This window comes from Lepidochelys kempii, chromosome 1 (genome assembly GCF_965140265.1).
Source record: "Lepidochelys kempii isolate rLepKem1 chromosome 1, rLepKem1.hap2, whole genome shotgun sequence".
NCBI lineage: Eukaryota > Metazoa > Chordata > Testudines > Cheloniidae > Lepidochelys > Lepidochelys kempii.
In genome coordinates this window covers 139,414,949-139,432,268 of record NC_133256.1, presented here as the reverse complement: position 1 = coordinate 139,432,268, position 17,320 = coordinate 139,414,949, and the positions used below count along the sequence as shown (strand labels likewise).

The window sequence follows — 17,320 nt, the reverse complement described above, 5'->3', positions numbered from 1 at the left end:
CATTTTGTCCATTTTTTCTTTTTTTCCCCTCTACAGAACAACTTTACAGATGGTCGATTGCAACACAGTTATAAATCAGGCTTAGTACAGAAGGGTTTATATATTCAGGCTAAGTACCAGCGGCTACGTTCTGCTGGTGTAAGGGGATTTACCACTTATAAATTCAGGGAAGGATTTTTGAGGAAAGAAAAGGTGAGTTGGATTAAAATTAATTTTCCCTAAACTTTTTTTATATATAAAATGTGAGTATCCAAATGATCAGCTTCTATTTCAGAATCCACTTGGAGTTGTTTGTCTATCTTGTATGGATATTCGGATATTCTTTGAAGTACTAAATTGATATTCTTCCCCTCCTCCCCCCCACTCCTGGAAACTTGGTAACTGAGGCAGGTCTACACTATGGTGGTAAGTCAACCTAAGTTATGCAACTCCAGCTATGTGAATAACGTAGCTGATGTCGACATCTCTTAGGTGGACTTATTGCTGTGTCTACACCGTGCTGGGTCGACGGGAGAAACCCTCCTGTCGACTTACCTTACGCTTCTCATTCCAGTGGAGTTCTGGAGTTGATGGGAGAGCGATCCGCAATCGATTTTTAGCGGGTCTTCACTAGACCTGCTAAATTGACCCCTCCCGCTCCCCCCGGTGGATCGATCGCCGCAGCATCACTCCACAGTAAGTGTAGACATACCCTGAGACTTTTGGTTAGCTGTGGCCTCTGACCTTGCCTCTCTTCTGAAATCTTAGTTTGGGCGATCCTTTCTGCAGCTCAACTAAGCTGATTTTCCATCTATAAGTGGAGAAGCTGGTTGAAGACTATTTTGTGTGTCCTTTCAAACAATTGGCTAACTAAATTCTATTGTATGAATGTGTTCTTTTTCAGTACATTACCTAAGGATCCAAGCCAAATATTCACCTTATAAACCATCTGATTCATACACATTGGAGTGCTATATTGACAAGCAGCATACAGAACAATGCATGTTCATGTTTACATCCTTAGATGCACTGGGATACGTTACAGGCAATCCTTGTGCATAAAAGGCAGACTGAACTCCTGTCAATCTTTACCCATGCTAGAAGGTGGGACTGGATGATGGAGTGAATCACTCAAAAAATTGCCCTGTTCTGTTCACTACCTCCGATGCATCTGGCACCAGCCACTGCTGGAAGACAGGATACTGGGCTAGATGGACCATTGGTCTGACCCAGTATGGCCATTCCATGTTCTTAAATTGGATATCTGAAATATGTTCCTGTTTGTTTATAAGCTTGCTTAGTTGTGCAACTTTTAGTTTTTAAAATACTCAAATGAGTGGTAGCATTCTGCAAAGTCATGTGCTACAGCAGTAGTAATTAATGGAGAATTTTTGGGGTACCCTGAACTGGTAGGATCTCCCATCGGTATTAGTGTAATTTTGACAGAGCACAGTCTGACACAGTTAGGAGTATCCATGTTGTAATAACTTCGTAGGGTGCACAGGACAACGCTGTTGTAGCACCTGATGAAGTATCATGTTACAATTTATAGAATCATGTCAGGAGTCATGAGTATTGTAAGGCTCAGTAACAAATAGGGTACCTCAGTATTATTATGGCATCCTAAAGCTCCTATTTGAATTGTCTCAGCATAGTCTAAGATGTATCTCCGTTTCTTGTTTTATAACCATGGTGTCTAATCCATATTACAAATTATTAAACGTGCCAGACAAATGATCTTGATTCAAATGATTTAGTCATGTAGATAACGCTGCAAAGACAGTACATTACTTCTCTGAGGGAACAGGGCATGCTTCTCACATCACTAAACAATGACAGTCCTGACCATTCCTTTCTAATATCTCTGATAAATACCCATGCTTGCTAGATGGAAAAAGAAAATGACTGAAAGATCAATTTTCAGAATACAGAATCATTCTGAACTATAAACTTGTATTATAATACAAATGTACAATTGCTTCACTATAAACAGCAAACAGATGTCACTGCCATGTAAATTTCCTATTGCTATTTTATAATTCGATGTTAGAAATTCTTGTTTAAAATTCATTAAAATAATCTTAAAATCTGGCTGCCAAAGATTACAGCATGAATTGTTGATCAGTGTAATTAGGCATTTTAATATTCGATTTCTTTATTGGTTATAAAATTAATACCTCCCAGTTAAAGTAAAATAAATCCTGTATTAAAGTGTATGATGTGGCCTTTTTTCCTGTGTGCAACTAGCAGTTTAGAAAGCCTCTTCATGGCAACATGTTCTTACGTTTCAGTAATTCATGTATTTCTATCCATATAGTAAATTTGTTAAATAGTTGATATTTGTTAAAATGGGTTACAATTGGTATGATTTATATGGATTCTTTAGAAAGTGCTAATCTATCGTGTTTCTTGCTGAAAGTTGATTTTTTAAAAAGAATTGAATGTCCCCACTTAAATTATACTTTGATGTTCAAAGTAAACCATTTTAATTTTTTTAATCTAAATTATTTTTCCAGAAGCTTCTACCTGAAACAAAATTCCCAGTCACATTTTATAATGTATTGATAATTAATAGCGTTAATGAAAAGTTTGTTTTCAAGTCTAGCAAGTCAAGAAGTTACTTAAACAATCTCTAATATGCTTATCTTTTAATCATGTATGAACCCTTTATAAACTACAATTGTGCTATTAATATAAAGGATAACCAAATTCCATGTCAGCCAAAACTCATCTTAAATATAAATCTACACATTCAAAACAATAAAATTACTGTTTATTCACCATGTTAGTCAAAGTATTTTCAGTGGATAGTGCGTTAACAAACTTTGATTTGCTAGAATAGGTACTTTTCAGGTTTTAAGAGTGCTTCTTTCTAATGAGGGTATTAAAGCTGCTGCTTTTGTATGACCCATGTGCCTTCTAAGGGGTAAACTCCCTGCCTGCACTGGTGTGCAGTTATTCACACAAGTAGTCCAAATGATATTAATGGGGCTGCTTGAGTAACTTCTCATCAGTATTGTGAACGAAGGGGTTCACAACAGTTGCCAACTTTCACACGGTAAATAAGCACCCCAACTTTCACAATAAGCCAAAAATCAAGTTAATCCCAAACAAGGCCAAAACAAGCCAATCCCTGAGAACCACAACACTGTTCCCCTGTCCCCTGAGAACCACAACACTCTGTCCCCTCGGCATGCAGTCTGGGACTGTGGTGGGCCCACTGTGCACCCCTCTCTCCCAGTCTTGCCCCTGCTTGCTGATCCAAAACAAAAAAGCAACAAGCTACAAGCCCAACAAGCTACAAGCCAAAAACTAGCCAACAATCAACTCACAAGCCAATTCAGCCAAAAACAAGCCCAATTTCGATTTGTTTTTCGCGGGTTTGGCATGTCTGGTTCACAGCCTAGCTATGAGTGAATAAAAACAGATTTAAGTGTTTGTACTGTACTGTACCAGTTTTTTTTCTGGTCCCAAGTTTGACAGTTTAGTATATATTTATATTTTTTGACCAGAATTTTCCAAGTTGGATAAGCACTTAAAGGTAAATAAATAAGTTCCCTGCTTTTCAGAGAGGGTGAGCTGCTGCTGACTTTGAAAAAATTGGCATACATTGCATGATTTCCTTTAGCCTTGCAAAATTGACATGAAAATGTACCAGTCTGGGCACGATTCATACTCGCCTACTCTTTGCTATGATGCTAAATGACTAAAAAACCCTACAGTATTACCTGTTTAAAACATTTTGTCCTTGGCAAGTAAAATTTTGCAAAGCTGATTACTTATTATTTATAGCAGCATGGCCGCTTTAGTAAGAAGTCTTGTGCATTATTACATACCGTATAGTGAAAATTAAAATAATAAAAATATGAGCCAATAGAGGTTTTTTCCACTGTTGTGACCTAGAAGTAACAATTTTTTCCTCTTAATAGGAACAGTCAGGCATTGCCACAGAAACCTGAACTGTGCTAAGTGGAGACATACAATAACACGGCAAGGGAGCATCGGTTTGTTTTTTGACAACTTTATCAGGAATTAAAATGGGAGAAATGAACTAACACTAACTGTCTCGATAAAATAACTATTTTTCAGTAGTGGCATGCTGCAGAACTTTTTTACAGTTTTAATAATTGCTTTTAAATTACAGTATTCAATTGAAAAGTTTAGTGTGGTACCTTTTGGTTCTTTTTGCAAACAAGTCTCAAAGAAAAATTGAAGTGAGTCTTATTTATTGAATACTTTTTCTCTAAGCATGATTTTATGAATAGAACTTGAGTTGTTATACCCAGAGGTTTATATGTTGAAAAGTTTATTGCTTACATAATAAAAAAAAAAAGGGGGGGGTGGGGGTGGGGAAAGTGCCTGAATTGTTTAGTGACAGCATATTAGCTCAGGACTCTCCAAACAATGACTTCTTAGGTTGTGCAATAGAGTTTACAGCTCTTTTGAGTAATTTCCCTAGAACAATCTTTTGTATTTATTTTTGCTTTATATTTAGTTGGGTTTTTGACTTATATATGTATATATAAATTTGTAAATAAATTGTTAGAAAAGTTGTAACAATTTCCAACATTTGCTAAAAATGTGTAGTAATGCGTAGGTATGTCATTTATTACATAGCAGTAGCTTATAATTGCATTGAGATGCGTGGGTTAGTTAAAGGACTGGTTGACCTGTATGCAGAAATATTCTGGGTCATCACTTTCCATATATATCATTTCTTGATTAGCAACACATTCTTATCTTCTGATACAAATGACTGAGTGGCTTACTTGATTCTAAAAGTGGGCTTAAAGATATCTAAAAAATTAGATAAGAGGAGCATATTCTCTAACAAAGCTGTTTATAACTGAAACTGTTTAAGGCAAAAAGCTTGTAATTTTTTTTATTAAAATCCCAATTATTCTCCATAGTTTACCACTCCTCAATATTGTTATGCTTTATGCAAAAATCAAGCAGGCCGATATACATAATATGCTGAGGCCTGAAGCAATATTGTGTTCATTTCCCATTTATAGTTTGAGCCTTAATGTAGATATGATAGGGTTGTTTGTTTTAAAGATTTATTTCAGACTTCTTATTACAAGTACACTAAAGGTAAAAACAAGTAACTTTTCCAGGAAAAACTTTCTAATTAATTTTAAGAAGAAAGTTATTGTCATCCAGTCTTGTGCATTTTAGTAATCTCCAATGTGATAGTACCCATAAAATTACGTTAGAATCTCATTTATGGAATGTATTCAGCAAGCTGGTGCATTCAATAGGCATGTGAAAATACAAAGGAAAACACTCAACTTTTGGGAAGATCAAGATATAAACTATATATACTGCATGATTTTTCTAGAGTACCTTTAATAATAGGAGTATTTGACTTATTGAAACTCCTAAGCCATAGTTCAAGGGACTGTAAAATGTTGTTACACTGAAATTTGCCTAAAAACTTTGACATACACTTCGGTACACAGTTTAGTCCTCATGTAGGATAATGTGCAGTACTCATTAGTATAACTGTGATTCAACAACAGATAGACTTGTCGTCTTCTGTGAATGTTTCCAAAAGCTAAGTACAGGATTTAGGTAATGTACATACACTGCTCCGTTGTTCAAAAATTAAACTAAGTTTTTCAGGAACTTATGGTGTGCATAAGCCAAACAGCAAAGTTAAGTTAGAAAGGTTTTCTTTTTTAAACCAATACAGCTAACAATTTACAGGTACAGTAAATATTTTAAATATGAGATTGGATAAAGTGACTCTGTCCATATCTAGGCCCAATTTGTGCTCAAACTGTCCAACAGGTATGCTGCTTCTGAATGTGGAAAAATACGTTTAAACAAACTTACACACAATAGAATGTAAACTGTTGAAGCTGCGTTGCTTTATGGGGCAATACAGTGTTGTACTATTTCTGAAACATTTTCATTTTTTTCACAAAAGTCCTTCAGAAGAATTACATTTTGAGCCAAGTAGGAAAAAATGGTTACATGAGACAACTTCACCATATCTGATAAGGCAAATTGATACCATTATGTGGGAGTATACAATATTGGTGTAGTCAGACAGTAAAGTTAATACATTTTATGCAAAAATTCCAACATTAGAAATATGAATGACTTCCCCAACTGACTAGTATGTTTTGCTGATTCTAGCTATGACACTGGGTAGGTTTTATTTCTTTTGTACTTCAGTCATACCTTGTTCCGTGCACGATTTTAAGAGACTGATGACCATTGATGGTAACACATTGCAAATGCTACAAATTTTAGACTGTAGCCATTGTAACTTTATAAACTTTTCTAGACGGGGGATGTCAAACATTACTCATTCAGTCATTGTACTTTGATTTGCTTTGACATGCTTTTCTTAAGAGCTCACCACTTGCACAAATGATTGTTTACTAATAATTTAGCAATGCTAATTCAAGATTCCTCGACTGCATTCATTGAATAAATTGGGTGTATAGATATTTTAGCTTACAGGAATTTACTTGAATTCTAGGTCTTTTTAAAACAGCCTGACTTACTACTACATGTTGTTATCCAGTGTGATATCTACATTGAAGAGCATCTGCTGTCCTGCTAATTGGGGGAATGTTGCAGAGATGACTCCCTTCACATTGTGCAAAGGCTTCATTACATATTGTGTGATATACACAGATGTACACACAATTGGCTCACTTAGCACTGCACACTTAACTGATTTCTGTGTCAGATGAATACTATACAGTGATGTATCTGCTGAGAATAATAGACTGAAATACCAAAAGGCAGCCCAGAAATAGAGGAAAGAGGAAGTCAGTGAGAGTTATAAGAAAAATGAGATCATAAAATTATTCTGTGCCTTTCTGTAATGTACTGCATTAAGGAAAATAACCTCTTGCTGTACAAAAACAAAATGTCATTTTCAAAATCAGTTTGATGGAAATGTGGGTAGGAGACATTTGTGGATTACAATAGCCACTTTGTTTCCCTATGCAAGTAATTCTCAGCCTCCATATTGTAGCTTAACTAAGAGGAGGCATAGGTATGTCCTTTTATTGGCAAAGCCAATTGACACTACTATTGTGAAGTGCTAGATGTTGAATATGTAATTATGTCTGACAGCCATTCTTTTTAGTTTTTCTTATTTAAATTTGTGTAGATCTTTGTTAAATTGCTTTCAGTCATCTCAAAATGACTGTACTAGAATGATGCTTGTCATATTTCCAATAGTTGTATTTATAAATTGAAATGTTTAAATTATTCTTCACCACTATCCAAAAATGCAATGGTTAATATGATCAAAGTTCCATTTTTAAGTATGTAATTGCTTTGGCATATACATTTGACATTGCATGGCTAGAACCCTAATTTAATCTTTTGGAATTTTTTTACTTTGATGGTCAGACTCCCAAAGTTAAGAAAATTGTGAGAGTTACTGGAAAACTAGAGAGCTAACACACTAGTAGAGCTCTGCCTTACCCTCTTCTGTTTGCTTAATTTTACAACTTTTTCAAAATTTAACAATTTACCTTATGTAAAGGACTTGGTTATATCCAGGTTTTAAGACAAGAAGACTACCTCAATGCAGATGACTGATTTCTTTGGGGATTCACCTGAAGGCCCAGTCTGGACACTAACTGACTATACCTAGGTGCCATCCTCTTTTCCACTGCATCTGGATGAAACAGACATTCAGCTTCCTCTGTCTGAGCGTAGAGTTGCACAGATAATCAAAAGGTTGAAAGTCTTTGTGAAACTCGATAGAAAAGGAAGGCTTTTCAAAACTGGCTTTTCAGTCCATGGAAAAATGCATCTCCATCTTGACTCAGATATGATGGACAGAGTAAGAGAGGCTTCAGTTAAGTGATTAAGATACTGGTGGTAAGTGATAAGGACGACTTGGAAAATACACTTGGCTTTTTAGTATTGACCTCAGAGGAAGAACAGAGCATACAATCCTTACTAAACTTTGCTTTACCTGCTGGAAGAATCTGCTTTTCCAAGGTCTTTAGAAACAGGACACACATTTTGCCTCTGTTTAAACTGCAGTTAGTGCCACCCTTGCCAAGTTGTCTGTATTTCTTGGTTAAAGGGGAAATCTTAAACTTTTTACACTACCTAGTGCAGCAAAAATGTGCAAAAACTTAGTGCCTAGATATATGCACAGATCTCTTGCCTATGACATGACTTTATTCCACGGGTGCAGGTTAGGAAGATACTTGGTGCTTCAGCATCCCTGCAAAGAAAAGTACCATAAATATAATTTTAAAATAGCAACCGCAAGAACTATGAGTGCTTACCTATAACCCTCTAACTCTTTATTAGACTTCTAGGAATCAGTTAAATGTTAACCACTGTCCTATCTCAGTCTTGGCTAAGAGAGAATTTCAGTGATAAGGAGTTGACATAACCACTCTTATAACAAAGCCCTTAGCCTGTTTCTTGAATAAATACTGAGGCATGTGATTTAGCACAGACTTGTGCCTCCCTGCTTTCTTCATATACTTCCCCCCTGCCCACTACACTATAGTAGTTGTTGCTCTGAATCTTGTCTGAGTCATTTAAATCTCATAGTCTTGAAATGTTGGTGTAATATTCTGTAAATAATTTAGTTGCTAATCTTATTTTGTGACCGGTTTCTTTTTCTTGTGACTGTTTTTATTCTAGTTAATGGGGTTGGCGAAGGGCCCTCCCAGTGAGTTGCTGATTAAGTAAACAGTCCTTGGAACAACAAAAGCTTCTTTCCTTTGTTTAGCCATTATCAACAATTTTCCATCCAGCAAAGATGTGGCTAGCTATCCATTGTTAAGAAATAAATTTAAAGTAGACCCAATCTATACTGCAGTTCCTCTCCATTAAACCTTTTTAAATGCTTTTTTTAAGTTTAACATGATTGTTTCAGCTGGTGTGGTGGGGCATAGTATTTTTTTTTAATCTTCACTGTTGCGAGTAAAACTTTCTAAAGTATGACTTAGTCTCTTGATTCACTATAATTGTGTTTAATAGTTTCCTGATCATTAACATATATATTGTCATTCAAGTATGCTTATGTTTGACTCTGTACAGATACTATGTTAATACAAAAAGAAAAGGAGTACTTGTGGCACCTTAGAGACTAACCAATTTATTTGAGCATAAGCTTTAGTGAGCTACAGCTCACTTCATCGGATGCATACTGTGGAAAGTTTAGAAGATCTTATTATATACACACAAAGCATGAAAAAAATCTCCTCCCACCCCACTCTCCAACAAGAGAGTGGGGTGGGAGGAGGTATTTTTTCATGCTTTGTGTGTATATAATAAGATCTTCATCGGATGCATACTGTGGAAAGTTTAGAAAATCTTATTATATATACACACAAAGCATGAAAAAATACCTCCTCCCACCCCACTCTCTTGTTGGAGAGTGGGGTGGGAGGAGATTTTTTTCATGCTTTGTGTGTATATAATAAGATCTTCTAAACTTTCCACAGTATGCATCCGATGAAGTGAGCTGTAGCTCACTAAAGCTTATGCTCAAATAAATTGGTTAGTCTCTAAGGTGCCACAAGTACTCCTTTTCTTTTTGTGAATACAGACTAACACGGCTGTTACTCTGAAACCTATGTTAATACAGAGATTGTTCTTACAAACTCTAAATAGATGTTTTAACAAATTTAATTTTTTAGAGTTGCAAATTGTTTTAATGAGTTGTTTTAGGATCAGGAATTGATAATCATGTGTAGTTATTGAAGTAGTGTCCAGTTTTCCTTAGAAAAAATTCTGCTAGATTCTTTCTGTAAAAATGTAGTCCATAAAAATATTTGTGTACTAGATTGCTTTTTTTCTTCAAGGCTTCATCCATTGCTCTTTTGTGAATGTAAAGTTTTAATATAGTTATAATTTTGGGTACGTTTCCTTTCTAGCTAATATGGGGTGTAGTAGCATTGCTTCTATTTCATATTTCTTGTCTTTATAGTGCCCACAAATGTTCTTGAATTCTTAGAACAATAATGTTTGGGTATTATGATGGATACAGTAGAAAACTCTAGGATAGGTTCTGAATATATCACTTATTCCATTCAAAAGATGTCGTTCTATATCCTTTTTGTTGCAAATCCTGGTTATTTGTACACCACTTATGGGGAGGCATGCATTTGCTGTGTGAGTACATTTCTGTTGAATATTTAAAACTGCTGTAACAATCTCAAGCCCATCTATGCTAGTTTACACACATCACTTTACAGTTTTTAAAACCTCGATTTTTAACAAAATGGAAAGTACTGTAATAAGTGACCTTAGAATCTAGGGATAGGGCTGAAGGATAGAATATTTTCAATTGCAGTCAGAAAGTCACTAACTTTCTAGATTACTTTTGTCCTCTATAGCATCTTTCGGCTTAACAGAGTCAAATCTAATATTTCTGATCACATCTAAATTCACATTTGTATTGTTCCAATTTCTAAAATTTAAGAGATCACCTTGAGAAAAGTGTGTGCTCTGCACTCCAGTAGTCTGATAAGTGTGTGTATCTTTTTGTGATGCCATCCTTTTACATGACACTAAAATGTATAAAAGTAACACTACTCAGAGTTTAGGCCCTGAAAGGCCCTTAAGAGGCATGGCTACTCTCCCTCTTGAAACTCAAAAGTCAAAAATTAAATGTTTGCCTTTTTCTAACCAATTGCCGAGAAAGTTCATTCTTTCCCTAAAATTGCAAGGATCCAAATTAATATTTATGAATCACAGTCCTCCACACAGTGGTCAACGCTGGTTCTCCTCTTGTGAGGTAACTCCCGTCTCTTCATGTGTCAGTGTATATATATGCCTGCATCAATACTTTTCATTCCATGTATCTGAAGAAGTGTTTTTTACCCACAAAAGCTTATGCCCAAATAAATCTGTTAGTCTTTAAGGTGCCACCGACTCCTTGTTGTTTTTTGAAGAGCACAAGTCTCCCTAAAAATCAACAAGAACAATTATGTGCTTTTGAAAATTGCATCCTACATATGGTTGAGCTTTTGTTTCCTGAGAAATACATCAGTCAAAAAAATCATTTTTATCTAAAATATATAATCACATCCCATACATCAGGGCAATGTGCATTTTAACAAATCCTTACATTTTTCTAAGCAAACAGTGTAGTTGAAGATTAATTTTCTTTTCCAAATGCCTTCTTTTCTAAAGATATCCTTATCTCTAATATATTATTCAATAATGTATTAAGTGTATGTCATTCTTTTGGCAAAGTAAAGGGCTTAGAAAGCTATTTTGGGATATTATGATACCATCTTGAGGCCTTAACCATATCAGGTCCCTTTTGTAGTTGGCACTGCATGAACATACAACTAATGATGCTTCCAGCCACAAAGTGCCTACACTATAGAAAAAGCTTTTTTTCGCTTTCCAGGATGGGAGTATATTATCTCCATGCTTTAATCCTTGGGAAACTGGCTAATTCAAATACAGTAATTATTTTAGAGTGGTTTCCTTCAAGCTGGACAGAAGTTGCTAGTGTGCTTTAGCAGAAGGGAAGAAGTTTTCTGATTCTGAGAGCCTAGTTGGGAATTGTACATAGGAGTAAGCCAGTTTGTGAAAACTGGAAGACACTGTGGCATCTGTCTCCCTGCCAGCACTGATCCATCCCTGTAGAAACTGCTGAAGAAATGCTCCTCTTTCTAAGGTTATGTTTACACTACAGCCCGGATCAATGCTCTGATATTGATCCACCAGCGGTAGATTTAGCGGGTCTAGTGAAGACCTGCCAAGTCGACAGCAGATCGCTCTTCAGTCAACCTCTGTACTCTACCCCCGACGAAAAGAGTAAGGAAAGTGGATGGGAGAGTTTTTCCTGTTGACCCCCCCGCGGTGTAGATCCTGCGGTAACTTGACCTAAGGTATGTCAACTCCAGCTATGTGAATGATGTAGCTGGAATTGCGTAGCGTAGGTCGACTTACCGCGGTAGTGTAGACATAGCCTAATGAGGTATACCAATTTCTCCAGTACACCTTAAGCTCCTTAGAACCACAACTGGAGCAATTAACATTCTACAATGGAATCATCCTCATTCTTTTATCAAAACTAGTTCCATCAATTCTAAATAGAGGTTGGCACATTATTTACTTATGATCTTGGACTCTTCTTAAATGGAGGCAGATGGGTTGTGTCAGAATAGACCTTTCCAGCACTACAATTTCAGCAGTTGTATTTCCACACTTTCTGGTTATCCCACAGATTTAAAAAATAGAGGAAAGCCATTATAAAAGGGGTGTTTGGTTATTTTAAAAAGACCTTAAACCTCAGTTCATATTGTGGAAATGTGATGAATTTAGTACATGAGACAGATGTAAATTGGACCTTGTGCAGACTTTGTATGGTTGCATTTGTATGTGAAGAGCCAGGCTGTGATGTGTTAGAGAATCCTCCACTCCCTGACTGGAAGAATGACTACAAGAAATGTTCCAATGCCATTGCCTGGAGTGAAAAGTGAAACAATACCTTTCAGTTTACATCTCTACTCTGCTTTTGATGGAACTACGTTAATGGACAAGTTGGCTTGATTCTTCTTTTCAGTGAAAGCTGACTCTACGAGATACTCTTCCTACCTTGCTCCTCTTACATTTCTATTCTGTCCCTATTGTGTGTTGGATTTGTTTTACTATTTTCCTTACAGATACATCTAATAAAAACAGAAATCATTTAACATTATAAGCCATTCTGTGCACACTTTTTTCTTTTTTGGACATGTAATATATTTTTTTCAAAACGTAAAATTCCAGTACTTTAAACAATAAGAGGAATACAGTTAAGTCTAAGCTGGTTCAGTTTAAACTCCTTGAGCATATGGAATCACTCTCCTACGGACATAGCTTTATAGTTGAACAAAAGTTAGTTCTAATAGACATACTGTATTACTAAAAAATTAAACCTAGGTATTTATAAAGCACAATGTGTGCGTGACATCGAAAACTGAAATCATGCCACTTACCCTGTGGAGTTTATGTTCTGAGATCATCTATTTTTCTACATTGAAACAGTTCAAGTCTAGATTTCAAAAATACAGATTCTGATGTCCAAATAAATTGCATCAAAGCATTTTTCTACTTATAGACAATTCTGCCTCCACTGAGGTGTTTTTATAATTTCTGCTTTTCTGATACCTGAGAGCTATTTTTCAAACAGGAAAGAATATGCTCCACATGTTAAATCTATATCATTTTGGCTGCTAGCATTTTTCCATTGTCACTGCTAAATTAATGCTAGGGAGAGTTAAAGAAATAGTCTACAGCAGCCTTGGGCAGTTAAAGCTGCTCAGTAGTGCAAATATCTCTTTAGATTACATTTCCTACACCTTACCATTTAAAATTGATTCTGTAGTTCTTAATTTTTTCCCCCTCTTAATGCGAGTCTGCTTCAGTTGATATGTATAGCTCTTCCAAAGACCCTTGAACTTCTACATACACTCTAACCTCGGAAAAACACCAGTTACCAAATAGGTAGGGAAGCTGAGACAGGCCACTTGGCCTCTTTCTGTCCAAACATGTTACTGTTCCTGAAATAGCTAATGAATCATTTTGATACTGTTTCATTGTGTCAACGTCACAAGTGTTCATTGTCTTCAAATGCAGACTTCAAATCCTTATACTTGAGTGATTGTTCCTACTTTCAACTATACATGAAAGTTTTTTTTTAAATTAAATCTGTCTCTTATGATCTAGCCTCCTCGACTCTGTCAGTTACAGCAGCTTTGATGCCTTGTCTTCTTACTGATGTCTGTATCTCTTTTTTCCATAGCAACAAGATGGGTGAGGTGTCAGAGTAACAGCCGTGTTAGTCTGTATTCGCAAAAAGAAAAGGAGTACTTGTGGCACCTTAGAGACTAACCAATTTATTTGAGCATAAGCTTTCGTGAGCTACAGCTCACTTGCTGTAGCTCACGAAAGCTCATGCTCAAATAAATTGGTTAGTCTCTAAGGTGCCACAAGTACTCTTTTTTTTTTTTTTTTTTTTCTTTTAAAAGATGGGTGAGGTATCTTTTATTGGACTAACTTCTATTGGTGAGAGAGACAAGCTTTTGAGCGCTACAGAGCTCAGGTCTTTTTGTCATGCCACTTCACTCCAGCTGGAATAGCTTTACTGAGGTGGTCTATACATTCTCATTAGAATCTGTATTAAAGAGCTGTTTCTATCTGGTCACCAAGAATAGAGTGCTTTACAGACCCTCTATGTTTCAACACCCCCTGAATCATACAGGGCTACAAACTAATAGAACGTCTCCTAAGAGCCTTGGAAAGTACTCATCTAGAGCAACAACTCTCGATTAAAAACAAGGAGTTGAGGGGCACCTTAAAGACTAACAGATTTATTTGCGCATAAGCTTTTTCGGGTAAAAAACCCACTTCAGATGCATGGAGTGAAAAGTACAGCTGCTGGCATATATGCTAGCACACTTGTGGAGGTTTCAGTTCAATATAGAGCTTTGAATTTGGGAGGTATTTGAAGTTTAGGTGTCAGAAACCGTTCAGGGGCGTGGAACCTCCGCTCTCCAAGGGGTTGTGCGTGTTGTTTATAGCCTACCCCGACTGTTTTCGCTGCCTGACGTTAAAACCAATCCCCAAACCTCAGTCAGTGGCTATGAGGCCAGGGTATGGTCATCCCTGTGGTGTTTTATTAAGCAACAGCCTAGATCTGCCACTGTCTCTCCCCTCGCCCCCGGCCTGAAAGCTGCCTCCCTCTTTAACTGTCCCTAGGGGGAGGAGCAGCATCCCCAGCCTTCCCTGGGCGGACCCCGGGAGCTGAGTTTTCCCCACGCCTGCGCCTCTCGCCTCTGCCTCAGGAGGGTCACTAGCCCCCTTCTCTCCTCCCTGCCGCCGCCGCGGCTGCTGCGGGCGGCGCGGGGCCGAGGCGGTGCAGCCGGGCTGTGGCGCGTTCTCGCGACACTTCCCGCCGAGCGGAGCCGCTGATTGCGGCGGCAGCGCCCAGCGTGGCGGCGCCTGGGGCGGGGAGGGGGGGGACCCAGGTCTGGATTCAGACTTGCCCCGCTGCACACGCGGAACCCAAGAGGGGGAGTCGCCGCCCATAAGCAGCCGCCCCCCCGCTCGCCGAGCCCGGCTGCCCCCGGTGCAGGGCAGCAGCGGGGGCTCAGGTCCTTTGCGGAAACTGCGTCTCTCTCCCCCCCTTCCCCCCCCCGGTCTCGTCCTATTTCTGCGGTTTGGATGCCGACGAGAGCAGAGGAGCCGCTAGCGAGAAGCAGCACCACGCAGCCCGGCTGCCTCAGTCAGCATCCTCCGCTCCGCTTGGCTCCCACCCCCGACCCGTGGCTTTAAACGCGCTCCCGTCCCCGCGGCTTGTCCAGCCTGTCCCCAAGTTTCAGCCTGTCCCCGCTGCCGGGCAGAGCCCGGCTCCACATCCATGGGTGAGTGTGAGCTCGGGCTGCGGCGCGGGGAGCTCCTGGGCGCGTCTCCTTTCCGCAGGACGCCCCCAGGACTGGGCGGGCGGGCGGATGGGTGACCAGGGCGGGCTAGAGATCCGGAGGCTGCCGTCTCCCGCCGGGCTGGAGGCTCCCCGGCTTCCCCGGGGCGCCTGCTGCCTTTCCTCGCCCCCCCGCCCCCCCCCCGGCTCGCGAAGTGTTTTCCCGGGCTAGGCGGAGTGAAGGGTGGACGCGTGGCTGTGCAGCGCCGGGGCCGGGGCGGCGAGGAGCGGGGAAGGGATGGGGACCCATCCCCTTGGGGCGGGCGGTGATTGCAAAGCTGGGTTGACACGTTTGCGATTTCTCCAGCTGACCCGCGGGCTTGTGTTTGCTGCGGGAGCCGCTGTTGGGCTGCCGGCCGGCAAGGGGGTGAAATGCAGCCTCGAGAGGCTGGCGTGCGAGGGAGAGCAGACCCGGGGGGGCCCGAGGCGCGCAGGCTGCACTTTTCCTGCCGAGGTGCTCGAGCAGCCGCGCTGATGAGTGCAGCGGCTGTTGCCTTCCTGCGAGGCAGGAAATCTGAGAGGCCTGCTCGAGGTTTGACATGTCCCAGGGTGTGCGGGCGGGGGCCGCACAGAGGCGAGGCGTTGCTTTCGCTGCCCTACGTTGCATCCCGGGAGCCGAGCAGCCCTGTCAGGCTGTTACCCAGGGTCGGTTCTGCAACCCGCTGCGCGCTCTCCCTCCGCAGCCTGCCTTGTTAATCCTCAGAGCAGCTCGCGCTGCAGGGGCGGCTCGCGTGGATTTGGGGAAGAGGTTGTGTCTGGTTTGCGAGTCCTGGTGCATCCAGCCGGGCGACGGGCGCACGCCTGGCGTGGGGTGGTGGGCTCAGTACCCGGCTAGCGAGGAGCGCGGCAGCTGGTGGAAGGCGAGACTTACCCATGCTGCTCAGTTTGTAGGTGTTGGGAAGAGCCCGAGGTATGGGGGTTGCTCGGATGCTCCCCTGCTGTGCCCGTAGAGCCCGGGGGGTGAATTGTCCCCTGTCATGCAAAAAGAAAAGGAGTACTAGTGGCACCTTAGAGACTAAGTAGCTCAGGAAAGCTTATGCTCAAATAAATTGGTTAGTTTCTAAGGTGCCACAAGTACTCCTTTTCTTTTTGCGAATACAGACTAACACAGCTGCTACTCTGAAACCTGTCCTGTTATGCTGAGCCTGGAGCTGAAGAGAGGCAGGGTGACAGCAGTGCCAGGCTCCGGCTGGCTTGGAGGCGCACACATGGGCCACAGCCTGCTCACTCCTGAACAGGGCCAGACGCTGTTGTATCCGTCCAATATGTTTAGCGCTCTGTGTGGAACACACTCACGCTTTTGTAGATTGGGGAGGAATAGTGAAAGAAGGCAACAAAAGAGAACCCCTGCCATGGTGTTTTATAGACTCCTGGTGTGTGCGCACAAACTCTTGCATGTGCAGCTGTAACTAGACTTGGGGAAGTGGCTAAGTGTACTTTAAGAGCTAGCTTTTAAGTTTTCTCTCTTATACTGCCACCCCATTTTGCGTACAATGAAGGCAAAGAGCAGATAGAATGGTGTCAACATTAGGTCTCCTTTTGAGGTGTCTGTATCCTGTCAATTACAGTGAGCGGATATGGGCACTTACATGTGCAGGCATACTCCAGATTTCGGTATCTATAGTGATATTTGGTCATTTGAAAATCACCACATTGCTACTGCTACTTGACATGTTAGAGGGATATTTATGAAAATCTACATAACTACTGTAATGCACAAAGATACACAAGATTAAGCACCAGCTTTTTGCTCTTGAACTTCAGTTAGTCCTGCAGTCCAAAATGAAGTGCATTCAGTCACAGGAACAGATTCGGTTGCTTTGATCTGAGCTCAGTTGCTGGTTGACAGTAGGCCAGCATCCCAGAACACCTCACTTCATTGGTGCATTTTAGAAGACTATGTAGGATTAGATC

The 17,320-nt window shown here is 40.2% G+C and overlaps 2 protein-coding genes across 12 annotated transcripts in view; both read left to right on the top strand.

The window, feature by feature from the left end:
• BCLAF3 (BCLAF1 and THRAP3 family member 3) overlaps positions 1-9,056 on the top strand; it is a 59,425-nt gene extending 50,369 nt beyond the window's left edge. For 5 of the 11 annotated variants that reach the window (XM_073356927.1, XM_073356850.1, XM_073356876.1 and 2 more), the window contains 2 exons: positions 37-192; positions 3,909-4,287. In XM_073356927.1, coding sequence (XP_073213028.1) covers positions 37-192; positions 3,909-3,938 — 186 coding nt within the window. In that variant the 3' untranslated portion in view covers positions 3,939-4,287. Of the gene's footprint in view, positions 1-36; positions 193-3,491; positions 3,521-3,908; positions 4,288-6,472 lie in introns of those variants that run through there. The other 6 variants (XR_012160363.1, XR_012160361.1, XM_073356886.1 and 3 more) reach the window with 6 other exon arrangements.
• A 5,821-nt stretch (positions 9,057-14,877) lies between these two features.
• SH3KBP1 (SH3 domain containing kinase binding protein 1) overlaps positions 14,878-17,320 on the top strand; it is a 339,518-nt gene continuing 337,075 nt past the window's right edge. The window contains exon 1 of the mRNA XM_073356811.1: positions 14,878-15,350. Within this exon, the coding sequence (XP_073212912.1) occupies positions 15,347-15,350 (4 nt within the window). The 5' untranslated portion in view covers positions 14,878-15,346. The remainder of the gene's footprint in view (positions 15,351-17,320) is intronic.